We start from the raw sequence: 19,038 nt of genomic DNA, 5'->3' as shown, positions 1-19,038 counted from the left end.
CATCAAGTTGACATCATTCATGTTAATATAAGCATGCACACACGTTTCCCCATGTCCATTCAGAACTGCACTAACACTGAGAGAGACAGAGGAGAGAGGAGTCCTATACACAGAGAGAGCGGGCAAGATGGAGGGAGGCGGAGAGAGGGGGTGAATGGCTGTGTGGAGAGAGAGGGAAGTGGGGAAAAGGGAGTTTTCAGAAATAGAGTGGGAGAACAAGCAATCAAAGAGAGCGAGAGAGGTATAGAAAGGGATAAAGGGGAAAGAGAAAGGTATATAGAGAGCGAGAGAGAGAGAGAGAGCGAGCGAGAGGCAGGCAGAGAGAGAGAAAGAGAGACACAGGTATAGAAACAGATAAAGGGGCAAGAGAAAGTTATATTTAGAGAGAGCGAGAGAGGTGGAGGGTAATACTGAGAGCACACTAGTAACCTCCAGTGCTGAGTGAGTGCTAACACCACAGTGTTATGGGGCAGAGAATCATGTGGACTGTGAGGGATAGAGACAGAGCCTGGAGATAGGCCAATGGATCAATACTATAGTATCTACTTATACAGGCAGATCAATGACCTCCCAGAACAACCTGAGCTGACATACAGTTCCAGATGGAAAACTTCTGGCTATGATATGGGATATACGGCTTTAATATGTGTACATACCAAGCATACAGTAAGCATCCCTGCACTTCCTTGGCCTGAAGTTGGAATAGTAACTGGATCCTCCTGAATGCGTTTAAGGGGAAATGGCAGCCATAGGATTAGTAGTGCTGTTAGTTGAGGTTATAGTAGCAGAAGTGGTGGTAGACATGGTTCTCTCATGGCAGTAGCCACATGGTGCTTAAAGAGGAAGTGCAGAGCGTCAACAGGGGGTCATCGTATTTCACTAAAGATAAAGGACATGGCTACCCCCTCTCTGTCTCCCCTTTGGAGGGACTACTAGGGGACATAAAAGAGTCATTACTCAGCCCAAAAATTCTACCTCAAGTAATCAAAACGTATCTAACATCCCGGTGCCAACTGGTTTCCCCTCAGACACACAGTACACATTTACTAAAAGAAGTACACAACCAACACAGTTACTTAGATCAGGCAGGGGGGGGCACTTTTGAGTGACTGACAGCTGATCAAGGAAACAACACAGACAATACACTCTAATCTCTGTGAGAGACCGACTGTTCATCAGGGATCATAAGTATCCCACTCCCCACCAAGTGCAATGGGTCCTACACAAAAATGGTTCCTCTAAGACACACAGGACAGAAGACACATTTTATTCAACGACAGGAGTTTGTCTGTGGATGCTAGGAATGGTGTGGGGCCGCGAGGACAGGTAGAAGATAGGGACGGCATGAGCACAGAAACATGTCACACAGAAGGTCACAGTGACACACACACACAGGCATACACAGACGCACACGAATACAAAACACACACACACAAACACAGAAATACACACAAATCAAAGCAACACAAATGTGTGTGTCCTTCTAAAGTTGTCGTCCAGTCGGAGACATGATGTACTGCAGACAATTTTTATCTTTTAAAATTAAATAATGTCTTTCCGAAAAACAAAACCTTGGAATGATAGAAAAATTCGATATAATGGTGAAATCCTTCCCTGTAGGATATATTTCCAGTAAGTGCACTCCAAGCCGAGCAGGTCCGTCCTCATCACAGTTCCCCTGTAGAGTCCTCTGGGGTAAAGTCTGCCAGTATGTCCAAACAGTGGAACACTATTCCTGTAACATCCCAAGGCGCTCAAATAGTTCAGGTCTTCAAGTACTCACGGTCACATCCTTAGTGGATCGTAAAAAAAATGGTATGGATAAATTTCTTTCTGGATGATTATATTACACAAACCCCCAAAACCAAATAGAAAAATAAAAGCAAATTCACATTAATGAGCACCATGAAGAAGGTGACAAAATAATGAGGCGAAGGGACACATTTCAAGGTTACGTAACATGCTTCAGCAGATGGGTTCATCCACATTTCTCCCTCCCCTGACATCAATAATAACAACCGGCAAACGTTGCTTCCTCCAGCTAAAAGCCAGAAAAGCCCAGATCCAGAGGGCCCAAACCAGGCCTCAAGAATGGACTAGACTAGAGTCTCCACAACTGATGTTTGTCCTGCTGAAAACACTACATGGATGTTTCCTAACTCCTACACTTGTATACTAATGGCCTAAAGTAAAGCATTGACACGGTTTTGTCTTTTGAAGTCCATACAGTGCAGAAACCTTAGGCCCAGATTTGATTGGAGGGAGAAATGTGCATCATCACACTCCTCCTGGATGAATTACTGGCACTAACCTGAAGCAGTGTGTGTGTGTGTGTGTGTGTGTGTGTGTGTGTGTGTGTGTGTGTGTGTGTGTGTGTGTGTGTGTGTGTGTGTGTGTGTGTGTGTGTGTGTGTGTGTGTGTGTGTGTGTGTGTGTGTGTGTGTGTGTGTGTGTGTGTGTGTGTGTGTGTGTGTGTGTGTGTGTGTGTGTGTGTGAGCGTTCTAAGTGTTGCTTGTATAGAATGTAGATTCTGTTTTCCTGTGCTTCGTTGCAACAGGACAGGAGTTGGAATATTCAGCAGTAGCAGTAGAACAGCAGTAGCAGTCGATGTGTCTCCTTATCTCTCTTTGTTTGATGGAGAGAATTATTCACAGATGAGCAGAATGAAAGGAAAGTGGAACTGGAAAGATGATAATAACCTGGGGAGAAAAGGAGAGAGAGAGAGAGAGATAAAGTAGGAGACACAGTGCGGGTGAGAAGAAACATAAACAGAGAACAGAGCCTTAGAGTACAGTAAGTCAGGGGGTGGGGTACATAACATCTAGATGGTACAGATACTCTTGCCTCACAGCTCGTTAATCTAACAGCCTCTGAGTCTCAGCTGGATCACATTCACCAAGGTTATAATCACAAAGCTGTGGTTATATAGGTCCCTCCACAGAAAGCTATGGAATATTGAAAAATTGTGTGTCAGGGTTGGGGTCCACTTCAATAAAGGCAATGCAGGAAATCAATTCAATCTAATCCATGAAGCAGAAATTGCCCGTCCTTTGTAATGACGATGTTTTCTAAATCATACAACTAATTTGTCTGAATTGAAATGGAAAGGACTCCAACACTGATCCTGGCACTGCATGTGAGAGCATTGAACCAAGAGTTCTACTCACAGTTCTACTCAGAGTGAGGACTGTCCACCACGATGTGAGGCTTGGGAGAGGCTGCGGGACTCTTTGACACAAATGAGGCCACAAGTTTTTCCTGGAAAAATATATTAAAGCAGAGTTAGTATCACCAACACAGACACTGTACATAACAAAAGTAAATGTATGCTAAAATAGATATTTCATTACTAATGAAGAATATGGTGAGTGGATGAATAGACAGACCAGTTGTTGTACAGTATGTATCAAGCATCTCAGAGTAGGAGTGCTGATCTAGGATCAGGTCCCCCCTGTCCGTGTCATCTTATTCAATGTGATCTAAAAGGAAAAACTGATCAGCACTCCTACTCTGAGACGCTTGATACATACGGCCCCCAGACTACTGTATGTATGTGTGGTTACTTACAACCACTGAATAGAAAAACAAAGACTAGTTAGAACAGGGGAAAAGAAGGCCAAGTACAATTACATACATGAAGTAGGAAAATAGAATGAGAGCACAGGCCTGCACAAAAAAGCACTGTAGTCACGCACTCACACTCAACGGTACACAGACACACACACACATCACATCATGCACATAATTACCTCAACGAGCTGGTGCCAGTGGTCTATGGGCTTGCGGGGGTTGGCCAGCATGGCAGTCCAGTGCTCCCTCCCAGGACCCTCAGCGTCACTGCCCACACGACACATTCCTATGACCTCATTATGACCAATACTGACCAACACACAGCCAGAGAGAGAGAGAGAGAGAGAGAGAGAGAGAGGGTAGGTGGGGGGGGGGGGGGGGGGGGGGAGATAGACTGTGACGAACAGGCAAAGTAGGACTCATTTATCCACCTTGAGTCCTGGGAAAATGAATGCGGCCACAGAGGTTGGATATTCAATAGTGAGCGCACAATATATAGAGACTATTACAAAGGTTTCAATACCAATGGAGAGCACATTCATATCATACACAAACACACGCATGCATGCACACACACAAACATCGAACTATAGAGATGCTATAACCTGGGTTTTAAATGCATAAAAGATAACACACACACACACACAACTATAGAGATACTATAACCTACAACATGGGTTTATTAATAATAGAAAAAGAAAACACAAACACACACCAGCCAGGCGATGGTGTGATGATGGAGGGTGTGATAGAGAGTGCCAGATAGAGAAACACTGGCATGGTTACACAGTGTCTCACCACCAGACACTATTTCCATTAGCATTAGCATAAACCATGTTTATTCATGAGGCGCCCATCCTCATGTAAAACAGGAGGAATCCTGGGACAATCAGCTATGTGTTCAACAGACCACTGCTCCACACCAACCAAATAACAACGTCTATCAACGGTACAGACCCACATAGTACTAACTACACACCAACCAAATAACGACTATCAACGGTACAGACCCACATAGTACTAACTACTCACCAACCAAATAACAATGTCTATCAACGGTACAGACCCACATAGTACTAACTACTCACCAAACAAATAACGACTATCAACGGTACAGACCCACATAGTACTAACTACTCACCAACCAAATAACGTCTATCAACGGTACAGACCCACATAGTACTAACTACACACCAACCAAATAACGACTATCAACGGTACAGACCCACATAGTACTAACTACTCACCAACCAAATAACAACGTCTATCAACGGTACAGACCCACATAGTACTAACTACTCACCAACCAAATAACAACGTCTATCAACGGTACAGACCCACATAGTACTAACTACTCACCAACCAAATAACAACGTCTATCAACGGTACAGACCCACATAGTACTAACTACACACCAACCAAATAACGACTATCAACGGTACAGACCCACATAGTACTAACTACTCACCAACCAAATAACAACGTCTATCAACGGTACAGACCCACATAGTACTAACTACTCACCAACCAAATAACAACGTCTATCAACGGTACAGACCCACATAGTACTAACTACTCACCAACCAAATAACAACGTCTATCAACGGTACAGACCCACATAGTACTAACTACACACCAACCAAATAACGTCTATCAACGGTACAGACCCACATAGTACTAACTACTCACCAACCAAATAACAATGTCTATCAACGGTACAGACCCACATAGTACTAACTACTCACCAACCAAATAACAATGTCTATCAACGGTACAGACCCACATAGTACTAACTACTCAACAACCAAATAACAACGTCTATCAACGGTACAGACCCACATAGTACTAACTACTCAACAACCAAATAACAACGTCTATCAACGGTACAGACCCACATAGTACTAACTACTCACCAACCAAATAACAACGTCTATCAACGGTACAGACCCACATAGTACTAACTACTCACCAACCAAATAACAACGTCTATCAACGGTACAGACCCACATAGTACTAACTACTCACCAACCAAATAACAATGTCTATCAACGGTACAGACCCACATAGTACTAACTACTCAACAACCAAATAACGACTATCAACGGTACAGACCCACATAGTACTAACTACACACCAACCAAATAACAATGTCTATCAACGGTACAGACCCACATAGTACTAACTACTCACCAACCAAATAATGTCTATCAACGGTACAGACCCACATAGTACTAACTACTCACCAAACAAATAACAACGTCTATCAACGGTACAGACCCACATAGTACTAACTACTCACCAACCAAATAACAATGTCTATCAACGGTACAGACCCACATAGTACTAACTACTCACCAAACAAATAACAACGTCTATCAACGGTACAGACCCACATAGTACTAACTACTCACCAACCAAATAACAATGTCTATCAACGGTACAGACCCACATAGTACTAACTACTCACCAACCAAATAATGTCTATCAACGGTACAGACCCACATAGTACTAACTACACACCAACCAAATAACGTCTATCAACGGTACAGACCCACATAGTACTAACTACTCACCAAACAAATAACAACGTCTATCAACGGTACAGACCCACATAGTACTAACTACTCACCAAACAAATAACAACGTCTATCAACGGTACAGACCCACATAGTACTAACTACTCACCAAACAAATAACGACTATCAACGGTACAGACCCACATAGTACTAACTACTCACCAACCAAATAACAATGTCTATCAACGGTACAGACCCACATAGTACTAACTACTCACCAACCAAATAACAATGTCTATCAACGGTACAGACCCACATAGTACTAACTACTCACCAACCAAATAACAATGTCTATCAACGGTACAGACCCACATAGTACTAACTACACACCAACCAAATAACAATGTCTATCAACGGTACAGACCCACATAGTACTAACTACTCACCAACCAAATAACGTCTATCAACGGTACAGACCCACATAGTACTAACTACTCACCAACCAAATAACAATGTCTATCAACGGTACAGACCCACATAGTACTAACTACACACCAAACAAATAACGACTATCAATGTTTTAGACTGACCCATGCTAGTACACAACAACGTCTATTAAAGTAACTGTGCAGTGAAAATCACACTTTTCAAAGTTCATATTCTGCTAACTCATACCCAAATAATTGTGTTTATTCATCCTGTACTCGTATTAGTGGCCAAAGCATGAATTGGAGAAAAAAACACCTCAAACTTGTATCTCATACAGACCGTTTCATAATGCTTGCTACTTCCTCATAGAGTATGGTGTCATACTCCCGGTATACGCCCACATCATTCTGTTGGGGTACGCCCACATCATTCTGTTGGGGTACGCCCACACTATTCTGTTGGGGTACGCCCACATCATTCTGTTGGGGTACGCCCACACTATTCTGTTGGGGTACGCCCACATCATTCTGTTGGGGTACGCCCACATCATTCTGTTGGGGTACGCCCACATCTTTCTGTTGGGGTACGCCCACACTATTCTGTTGGGGTACGCCCACATCATTCTGTTGGGGTACGCCCACATCATTCTGTTGGGGTACGCCCACACTATTCTGTTGGGGTACGCCCACATCATTCTGTTGGGGTACGCCCACATCTTTCTGTTGGGGTACGCCCACACTATTCTGTTGGGGTACGCCCACATCATTCTGTTGGGGTACGCCCACATCATTCTGTTGGGGTACGCCCACACTATTCTGTTGGGGTACGCCCACACTATTCAGTTTGGGTACGCCCACATCATTCTGTTGGGGTACGCCCACATCATTCTGTTGGGGTACGCCTACATCATTCTGTTGGGGTACGCCCACATCATTCTGTTGGGGTCCGCCCACACCATTCTGTTGGGGTACGCCCACACCATTCTGTTGGGGTACGCCCACACTATTCTGTTGGGGTACGCCCACACTATTCTGTTGGGGTACGCCCACACTATTCTGTTGGGGTACGCCCACATCATTCTGTTGGGGTATGCCCACACCATTCTGTTGGGGTACGCCCACACTATTCTGTTGGGGTACGCCCACATCATTCTGTTGGGGTACGCCCACACCATTCTGTTGGGGTACGCCCACACCATTCTGTTGGGGTACGCCCACATCATTCTGTTGGGGTACGCCCACACCATTCTGTTGGGGTACGCCCACACCATTCTGTTGGGGTACGCCCACATCATTCTGTTGGGGTACGCCCACATCATTCTGTTGGGGTACGCCCACACCATTCTGTTGGGGTACGCCCACATCATTCTGTTGGGGTACGCCCACACTATTCCAACACAGAAAAGCTTCTTAACATACATCATTTTTTTTTTAAATTGGAAGGAAAACTATATTGTAAGTAATAATAGGTCAAATTTAACACTGGACAGTTATTTTAAGGTAACAGAATGACTCATCCTACTACACACCAACATCTATCAACTTAATAGACCCACACAGTGCTAACTACACACCAACCCAATAATAACCACCACCAACATACGTTACACATGATCCAGTACTAACTACACACCAACCCAATAATAACCACCACCAACATACGTTACACATGATCCAGTACTAACTACACACCAACCCAATAATAACCACCATCAACATACGTTACACATGATCCAGTACTAACTACACACCAACCCAATAATAACCACCACCAACATACGTTACACATGATCCAGTACTAACTACACACCAACCCAATAGCAATGTCTATCAATGTAACAGAGTGATAAATTCAAGGTTATTATTGTTTATATTCCTATTAGTTTTAAGATTTTTATTCAAAATTCAGTTTTGTTTCAGTTAGTTTTCAGATCTATTTTACCTTGTTTTTTATTTAGTTTACTTTTTATAAAAACATGCATATAGTTTTTGTGTTTTCTGGAATGTCACGTCTTGCCACTGTGGGGCAGTAATGCATAAGGTGATGGGTCAGGTCATAGGTTAGGTTAGGTTTAAAGGTACACTCAGGGAGATGACGTAGATGCACAAAGTAAACAGTAGTGGTGGGTCAATTTCCGCAACAACCAGGAGCGTTGAAGTTCCATCGTTGGTCACCGCCTTTTAAAGTGTTGCATTCTGGTGATAAAAATTGTCAGACTGGAGCCTACATGTCAATTACATGAACTTACAAAAATCATATGATCAAAGGTCATGAAGTTTTGACTGTAGTAAACTGCAAGTTTCTGCAGTTGCTCTTCACCAACTTCATCCTGCAGTCATCACCTGCATTGTGGGAGGCTCTATTGTCAACCAATCATTAGTTTAGCTTGAAAACACGGTTAGATTTTTGCCCCCAAAAACATAATTCATGATGGTTTTTATTTTATTTAGTTTTGGAGTCAGTATAGTTAAAAAATTTCAAACGTGTTTGTTATATATTTTAATTACATTTACTAAATGGTTTTGAGTGATGATTCGTCATAATTAGTTTTTGTTTAAGTTTCAGTTTACTATAATAACCTTGCTACACACCATAAAATTAACAACTACCAACAACAGACACACCCTTATCTAACAATTAACAACAGACACGCCCTTATCTAACAATTAACAACGGACATACCCTTATCTAACAATTAACAACAGACATGCCCTTATCTAACAATTAACAACAGACATACCCTTATCTAACAATTAACAACAGACATACGCTTATCTAACAATTAACAACAGACACACACTTATCTAACAATTAACAACAGACACGCCCTTATCTAGCAATTAACAACAGACATGCCCTTATCTAGCAATTAACAACAGACATGCCCTTATCTAACAATTAACAACGGACATACCCTTATCTAACAATTAACAACAGACATGCCCTTATCTAACAATTAACAACAGACATACCCTTATCTAACCATTAACAACAGACACGCCCTTATCTAGCAATTAACAACAGACACGCCCTTATCTAGCAATTAACAACAGACACGCCCTTATCTAGCAATTAACAACAGACACACCCTTATCTAACAATTAACAACAGACATGCCCTTATCTAACCATTAACAACAGACACACCCTTATCTAACAATTAACAACAGACACACCCTTATCTAGCTATTAACAACATACACGCCCTTATCTAGCAATTAACAACAGACATGCCCTTATCTAACAATTAACAGACACGCCCTTATCTAACAATTAACAACAGACATACCCTTATCTAACAATTAACAACAGACATACCCTTATCTAACAATTAACAACAGACATACCCTTATCTAACAATTAACAACAGACATGCCCTTATCTAACCATTAACAACAGACACACCCTTATCTAACAATTTTCAACAGACATGCCCTTATCTAACCATTAACAACAGACACGCCCTTATCTAACAATTAACAACAGACACGCCCTTATCTAGCAATTAACAACAGACATGCCCTTATCTAACAATTAACAGACACGCCCTTATCTAATAATTAACAACAGACATACCCTTATCTAACAATTAACAACAGACATACCCTTATCTAACTATTAACAACAGACATGCCCTTATCTAACAATTAACAACAGACATACCCTTATCTAACAATTAACAACAGACATACCCTTATTTAACAATTAACAACAGACATGCCATTATCTAACAATTAACAACAGACATACCCTTATCTAACAAATAACAACAGACACGCCCTTATCTAACAATTAACAACATACATACCCTTATCTAATAATTAACAACAGACATGCCCTTATCTAACAATTAACAACAGACATGCCCTTATCTAACAAATAACAACATACATACCCTTATCTAACAATTAACAACAGACATGCCCTTATCTAACAATTAACAACAGACATGCCCTTATCTAACAATTAACAACAGACACGCCCTTATCTAACAATTAACAACAGACATACCCTTATCTAACAAATAACAACAGACACGCCCTTATCTAACAATTAACAACATACATACCATTATCTAACAATTAACAACAGACATACCCTTATCTAACAAATAACAACAGACACGCCCTTATCTAACAATTAACAACAGACATACCCTTATCTAACAAATAACAACAGACACGCCCTTATCTAACAATTAACAACATACATACCATTATCTAACAATTAACAACAGACATACCCTTATCTAACAAATAACAACAGACATGCCCTTATCTAACAATTAACAACAGACATGCCCTTATCTAACAATTAACAACAGACACGCCCTTATCTAACAATTAACAACAGACATACCCTTATCTAACAAATAACAACAGACATGCCCTTATCTAACAATTAACAACAGACATGCCCTTATCTAACAATTAACAACAGACATGCCCTTATCTAACAAATAACAACAGACATACCCTTATATAACAATTAACAACAGACATACCCGTATCTAACAATTAACAACAGACATGCCCTTATCTAACAATTAACAGACATACCCTTATCTAACAATTAACAACAGACACGCCCTTATCTAACAATTAACAACAGACATGCCCTTATCTAACAAATAACAACAGACATACCCTTATCTAACAATTAACAACAGACATGCCCTTATCTAACAATTAACAGACATACCCTTATCTAACAATTAACAACAGACACGCCCTTATCTAACAATTAACAACAGACATGCCCTTATCTAACAAATAACAACAGACATGCCCTTATCTAACAATTAACAACAGACATGCCCTTATCTAACAAATAACAACAGACATACCCTTATCTAACAATTAACAACAGACATACCCTTATCTAACAAATAACAACAGACATACCCTTATATAACAATTAACAACAGACATGCCCTTATCTAACAAATAACAACAGACATGCCCTTATCTAACAATTAACAACAGACATGCCCTTATCTAACAAATAACAACAGACATACCCTTATATAACAATTAACAACAGACACGCCCTTATCTAACAATTAACAACAGACATACCCTTATCTAACAATTAACAGACATACCCTTATATAACAATTAACAGACATGCCCTTATCTAACAATTAACAACAGACATACCCTTATCTAACAATTAACAGACATACCCTTATATAACAATTAACAGACATGCCCTTATCTAACAATTAACAACAGACATACCCTTATCTAACAATTAACAACAGACATGCCCTTATCTAACAATTAACAACAGACATACCCTTATCTAACAATTAACAACAGACATACCCTTATCTAACAATTAACAACAGACATGCCCTTATCTAACAATTAACAACAGACATGCCCTTATCTAACAATTAACAACAGACATACCCTTATCTAACAATTAACAACAGACATGCCCTTATCTAACAATTAACAACAGACATACCCTTATCTAACAATTAACAACAGACATACCCTTATCTAACAATTAACAACAGACATACCCTTATGTAACAATTAACAACAGACATACCCTTATCTAACAATTAACAACAGACACGCCCTTATCTAACAATTAACAACAGACATGCCCTTATCTAACAATTAACAACAGCATCCATCCAAATATGTAGTCGGTATTATAATGGTGTCAATTACATCCACATCCCACACAAACGTATAAAACTCCCATTGTCCAGTAATAAAGTAATAATAGCCCAGGTCTCTTCTTACCAGTCATAGTCCATGACAGCGATGATGATGGACACCCTGTCGATGTCCTCATGAGGGATGTCAAACACTAGAGCCTCGTTGTAGGTGGGGTTCAATGTATTCTTCTTAATGGATGTCTTCCTCTTCTTTAGCCTGCGGCCGTCACATATCAGAGAAGCCTTCACGTACGGGTCTGAGAGAAGGAGAAAGAGGGAGGGAGAGAGAGAAAAAGAGAGAGAGAAAGAAAGAAAGAGTGAGAGCGAGAGAGAAAGAAATAGAGGAAGAGGATGGAAGAAAGAGAAAGAGAGGGACAAAGATAAGAGACAAACCTTGAGCAGGCTATTAACACATTATACTCCCACGTCCAGGCATCTGTCTTTAACACATAAAAGACATACAAATCAAGGCCCCTTGGACGAGGCGGATTAAGGCCAAAGTAAAACAGGTCTATTCACGCCAATTACCACAGAATACAAACTGCCGCTCTAGTCCGTTGTAGCACTTACAGAACACTGAGAGTTACCATTTGATTTTATGGTGGATTTTTTTATACCTTTGTTAGGCATTCTAATAATCTCCTAATCATAAAATAAATAATAACGGTGTGGCCTCATAATTTAGCGTGTCATTTCGTCAGTATAGTAACTGTTACCATGGTAATGCAGGATCATCACATCCTCACAGGCAGGATTAATAACTCAATTACTTTAGTTAGGCCAGGACATGGTTGTGTTTAGAGCATTTGGTTGTTTGTTGGCTGCGGTTTTTAGCACTCCAACGTTTATGATTTTTGCTATTTGCTTGTGTTTCCAACATTGCCACAAAACAGATTTTTGGCACTTCATTGTGTTTGGAACAGTTGAACAGTATTTATTTGGGCAATATTTACAGAATGTAACATATCAACATTCAAATATTCATGAATTCAGTCAATTGATGTGTTTGCTCCATCTGTTTATGCAGGCCTAATTGCAATCAAATAATAGTTGAAATACAAAATTTGTTGTTGTGAGTCTTGTCAGGCTGTTTCTAACAGAAGAGACGACCCCCAGTGCTGCGTTCAGTGTGCTGTGGTCAGTAGGTAAGTCACCTGAGAAGCCGGTGAGATCCATGGCTTTAAGGTTGGTGGCCTTGATGACGGTGGCAGTGAGCCGGCCTGCCGTGGGCAGGTAACACAGAGAGAAGTTCAGCTCCCCCAGGTCAGCCTTCTCCTGTATAACACACACACACACACACACACACACACACACACACACACACACACACACACACACACACAGAGGTCAAGGTTCAAACAGGGATCCCAGCAAACACTCAGCCAGTATTACCCAAAGCCACAGGCTGAGAGCAGGGTCTGTAAAAGAGACCACCATCTTGCACTTGGTTTGCTAAACCATGAAGCAGGCATCAATGATAATTTCCACAGAGACATGACAGGTGTCACAATCTAAACAGGCAGCATATTCAAACTGAAGACAACTGTCATCACAGTACATTAATGAAATGTCAATCTTTCAATGTCCCCAAGAAGATACAAGTTAAATTGCGCTAGATCTAAAGGCTATTTAAACACTCTCCCCTGCTTCCTCCTAACTCGGCACAGTCAGTGGTCATGGCGGTGGCATAGTGGCATAGCAGTGGCATTATAGTGGCATAGCAGTGGCATTATAGTGGCATAGCGGTGGCATTATAGTGGCATAGCAATGGCATTACAGTGGCATAGCAATGGCATAGTGGCATAGCGGCGGCATTATAGTGGCATAGCGGTGGCATTATAGTGGCATAGCAATGGCATTACAGTGGCATAGCAATGGCATAGTGGCATAGCGGCGGCATTATAGTGGCATAGCAGTGGCATTATAGTGGCATAGCAATGGCATTATAGTGGCATAGCAATGGCATTACAGTGGCATAGCAATGGCATTATAGTGGCATAGCAATGGCATAGTGGCATAGCAATGGCATTATAGTGGCATATGGGTGGCGTTATAGTGGCATAGCGGTGGCATTATAGTGGCATAGCGGTGGCATTATAGTGGCAAAGCAGTGGCATAGCGGCGGCATTATAGTGGCATAGCAGTGGCATAGCGGCAGCATTATAGTGGCATAGAGGTGGCATATGGTGGCATAGGTGTGGCATAGCGGTGGCATTATAGTGCCATAGCGGCGGCATTATAGTGGCATATGGTGGCATAGCAGTGGCATAGTGGTGGCATTATAGTGGCATATGGTAGCATAGCAGTGGCATAGCGGTGGCATTATAGTGGCATAGCCGCAGCATTATAGGGGCATAGTGGTGGCATTATAGTGGCATAGCGGCGGCATTATAGTGGCATAGTGGTAGCATTATAGTGCCATAGCAGTGGCATAGTGGTGGCATAATAGTGGCATAATAGTGGCATAGTGGTGGCATTATAATGGCATAGTGGTGGTATAGTGGTGGCATTATAATGGCATAGTGGTGGTATAGTGGTGGCATTATAGTGGCATATTGGTGGTATAGTGGTAGTATTATAGTGGTATATTGGTAGCATAGTGGTGGTATAGTGGTGACATTATATTGGCATAGTGGTGGCATTATAGAGGTATGGTGGTGGTATAGTGGTGGCATTATAGTGGCATAGTGGTGGCATTATAGAGGCATAGTTGTTGCATTATAGTGCCTGTATAGTGGTAGCATTATAGTGGCATAGTGGTGGCATTATAGTGGCATAGTGGTGGTATTGTAGTAGCATTATAGTGGCATAGTGTTGGCATTATAGTGGAATAGTGGTGGCATTATAGTGGCATAGTGGTGGTATTGTGGTAGCATTATAGTGGCATAGTGGTGGCATTATAGTGGCATAGTGGTGGCATTATAGTGGCATAGTGTTGGCATTATAGTGGCATAGTGGTAGCATTATAGTGGCATAGTGTTGGCATTATAGTGGCATAGAGGTGGCATTATAGTGGCATAGTGTTGGCATTATAGTGGCATAGTGTTGGCATTATAGTGGCATAGTGGTGGTATTGTGGTAGCATTATAGTGGCATAGTGTTGGCATTATAGTGGCATAGTGTTGGCATTATAGTGGCATAGTGGTGGCATTATAGTGGCATATCGGTGGCATTATAATGGCATAGTGTTGGCATTATAGTGGCATAGTGGTGGCATTATAGTGGCATAGTGGTGGCATTGCGGTGGCATTATGGTGTCAGGCATGGGCTCGCTCTCTCACCGCAGTGCCCTCCACGATGTCCCTCCAGACAGGCTTTTCCCCTGTGCCCTCGCTGAAGTCCAGAAGGTTGTCCACAACCACTTGACCAATCAGGTCGTGTCTGGAGAAGCGGTCAAAGTCGTAGACAGAGAAGTGTAGCTTCCGGGAGTGCAGCTCTGCCAGGGGGACACCGAACTGGAACGTCTCGTTGAAGATAGGGTTTAGGGTCTTTCTGTGGACCTGTGGGAGAGAGGAGAGGGGGGAATTGAGGAGGGAAAGCGGGATAGAGGTAAAGAGGAATAGGTGAGAGAAAGGGGAAGGAGAGGGAGAGAAGGAGGGACAACAAGAGAGTCTGCAAGAGAGTCTGCTAGACAGACTAACATATTTATTCAGAACAAAATATCAGCTAATTCCAATGTGCAAGGGAGTAGACTTTGCATTTGTAAATTCTAATAAATTACTGACAGTAATTTAGAATAAAATCCCAACTTGAGAAACGGCAATGAAACTCCACACAAATCTCTTGTGGTAATGCATACACAAATCTCTGAGTGACATCAATGAATGATTCACACATTACTCCAAGTTATGCATGAACACATTTCTCAATTGGCATCGGAGTGAAACTACACGTTTGTCAGGTTAGTATTTTACTGTGCCTTCAAACTGGACTGAAGACCAGCCCAATTTGTGTGAAAACTAACAAGTGTAATAAAGGACAGCCTGAGCCCAGATCTGTTTGCACTGTCTTCCAAGGTATTTATGGTCATTGGCAAGACAGCACAAACAGATCTGGGATCAGGCTTGATAAATGTGTTACCTTGGTCTGGAACTTCTTCTTCCTGTCTGGCAGTAGGTAGATCTTGACGTAGGGGTCTGAGAAGCCGTTGGCGTCCTTGGCAGCCAGGTCTACAGCCTTCAGGATCTTTACCACTAGCTGCTCTGTACTGCAGACGGGGACACACATATACAATCTATGTTAGACTCACCGTCTGGGACACACACACACAACACAATCTATATGTCAAACTTACCTGGACAGACATAGGGCTACAGAGTAGATAGAGAGACAGTGGAGTGGTTAGGAGAGTATGTTGTATCTATGAAGTGGGTTGATGGGGATCCAGGATGAAGCAGCCCTTGACACTGATTTAAGGGTTTACTCCCTACTAATGGGGAATTTGAGGAAGGTAGATCTGTGAATGAGAGCAACTCCTACAAGTAGCATAATCCATTGCTACAAAGCTACAGATCGGCTCCAGCAGTTCCAGTGAGATGTAGCCACAGTAAGCACATATGTACACTGAGTGTACAAAACACTAGGAACACCTTCCTAATATTGAGTTGCACCTTTTTGCCCTCAGAACAGCCTCAATTCATCAGAGCATGAACTCTACAAGGTGTCGAAAGCGTTTCACAGGGATGCTGGCCCATGTTGACTCCAATGCTTCCCACAGTTGTGTCAAGTTGGCTGGATGCCCTTTGGGGGGTGGACCATTGTTGATACACACGGGAAACTGTTGAGTATGACAAATCCAGCAGCATTGTTCAAAGGCACTTAAATATTTTGTCTTGCCCATTCATCTTCTAAATGGCACACATACACAATCCATGTCTCAATTGTCTCAACGCTTAAAAATCCCTGTCTCCTCCCCTTCATCTACACTGATTGAAGTGGATTTAACAAGTGACATCAATAAGGTATCATAGCATTCACCTGGATTCACCTGGTCAGTCTATGTCATGGAAAGAGCAGGTGTTCCTAATGTTTTGTACACTCAGTGTATATATATATACACCCCAGGAGAGAGGACAGAGAGAAGCCAAGCCATTAATACTCCTCATAGGAGGCTATTCCACTGTGTTATGGTCAGTCTGGGTCACACACACACACACGCCCGCACACACACATACACAATCTTGCACATATACACATGCATACACACACACACGCGAAGACGTCCGTCTAAACCCCCTACGTCCAGTGGTCTGTCTGCAGAACTACTTATGAGGGATTTAATTAAGAGAGTGCAGATGGCTGGCAGGCCTTTAATCAGACCTCATTATACCCTGTCCTTCTGCGTTAACGAGCGTGTCACCACTTCATTACGGGCCTTTAGGAGCACAGCGTGAACTCTGGGGAAGAGAGCACCACCAGGCTATAGCCAATAGCAGCTCAGACAAACACACTGTTTAATCATCTGGCCCAATCAGGACTGAGATAAGCCTGTTGATGACACGATTGCATCCAATCAGGTTTCATGTTTATCATGCAATCGCGTCCAATTAAGGAAAATAGGTAAACATGCCAATCCTACAATCACATCAAATCAGGGATAAGATGAATACCGTAATTTGTAAATTAGGAAGTTATATTTAAATTGGATTAACACGTTAATCAGAGAAACATCTCCAATTAGTTTTTCTTAAGTCTATCTACTTACTTTAAGTCCATTATCATCTCCGCTTGGAAGTCGATACACACTGTCAGTAAGTGTTGGGAACTGTAGTCCTTATGACTATGAGCAGTGTAGTTTTATAAAGCATAATTGAAAATGCCAGGTGAGTCCTGTATAAAAGCTGGCCCTGATGGCATGTCACATTCAACAACATTACCTCATTACAACAACAAACACTGTAGTGTTCCTACTCTCACATGTCCGTTTGAACATCAAGACAACAAAGAGCAGGAACAAAAGACAACCTTTAAAAATATATATATAACCTCTATTTAACTAGGCGAGTCAGTTAAGAACAAATTCTTATTTACAATGACAGCCTACAAACACGGTCCCAGATGCACTCGGCAGAAAATACACCTATTACTGATCTGTCAGAGGGAAATTCGCTATACTATTCCTCACAGACAATGGCTGGAAACTGCCCTATTCCCACAGCACTAGTGTCAGCTTTTAACTACAGTGTCAATAGAAAATACATTTCCCAGAGGGCCCGAGGGAAAATTGACATTGTTGTCCTAACTGCTATTCCCCAAATGTGCTCGGATCTAGCACGTTAACATTGATGTATGGTAAATACAGTACAATTATCCCACACAGTGCTAACAGTGTGAAGAGAAGGTGACACACATTATATCTCCCTCTCCCTCTCCCTCTCCCTCTCCCTCTCCCGCTCTCTGTGTCTGTCTCCTCTCTCTCTAGATTTTCTAACAAAGATTCACAGTGTGTCAGAAAGCAGAGCAGAACAAATGATCTTGTGACGTGAGGTAGAAATACATGTAGGTAGATATACAACACCCTCCCTCCCTCCCTCTCTCCCTCTCGTTCCCTCTCCCTCTCGTTCCCTCTCCCTCTCGTTCCCTCTCCCTCTCGTTCCCTCTCCCCCTCTCGTTCCCTCTCCCCCTCTCGTTCCCTCTCCCTCTAATTCTGTGTGTCTGTAATTCGTGTTATAACAGTCTGGTCTTATAATGTGTTGACAGGGTCTGCTGTTTAAAGTAGCTCACCATATATAATTCATGACCCTAACTGCCTCTCACTCCCTTGTTTTTCGAACATCAGCACTTTCTTTCTCCATTGTAATGTTTCTCTGTGTGACGGCAGAAAGAAAGGACCCCACCAGGCAGCCACAGAG

General features: G+C 42.0%; 1 protein-coding gene across 3 annotated transcripts in view; it reads right to left on the bottom strand.

Annotated features, from left to right (window-relative positions):
- Positions 1-2,401: 2,401 nt before the first annotated feature.
- The window catches only part of LOC129824838 (synaptotagmin-C-like), a 47,414-nt gene continuing 30,777 nt past the window's right edge, over positions 2,402-19,038 (bottom strand). For all 3 annotated transcript variants that reach the window (XM_055884350.1, XM_055884347.1, XM_055884358.1), the window contains exons 7-13: positions 16,268-16,394; positions 15,469-15,687; positions 13,342-13,462; positions 12,273-12,444; positions 3,749-3,878; positions 3,167-3,257; positions 2,402-2,698 (exon numbers count right to left, since the gene is read on the bottom strand). In XM_055884350.1, coding sequence (XP_055740325.1) covers positions 3,171-3,257; positions 3,749-3,878; positions 12,273-12,444; positions 13,342-13,462; positions 15,469-15,687; positions 16,268-16,394 — 856 coding nt within the window. In that variant the 3' untranslated portion in view covers positions 2,402-2,698; positions 3,167-3,170. The remainder of the gene's footprint in view (positions 2,699-3,166; positions 3,258-3,748; positions 3,879-12,272; positions 12,445-13,341; positions 13,463-15,468; positions 15,688-16,267; positions 16,395-19,038) is intronic.

This window comes from Salvelinus fontinalis, chromosome 2, assembly GCF_029448725.1.
Source record: "Salvelinus fontinalis isolate EN_2023a chromosome 2, ASM2944872v1, whole genome shotgun sequence".
Lineage (NCBI taxonomy): Eukaryota > Metazoa > Chordata > Actinopteri > Salmoniformes > Salmonidae > Salvelinus > Salvelinus fontinalis.
The sequence above is the reverse complement of the archived record's forward strand: the minus strand, read 5'-3'. Positions and strand labels throughout refer to the sequence as shown.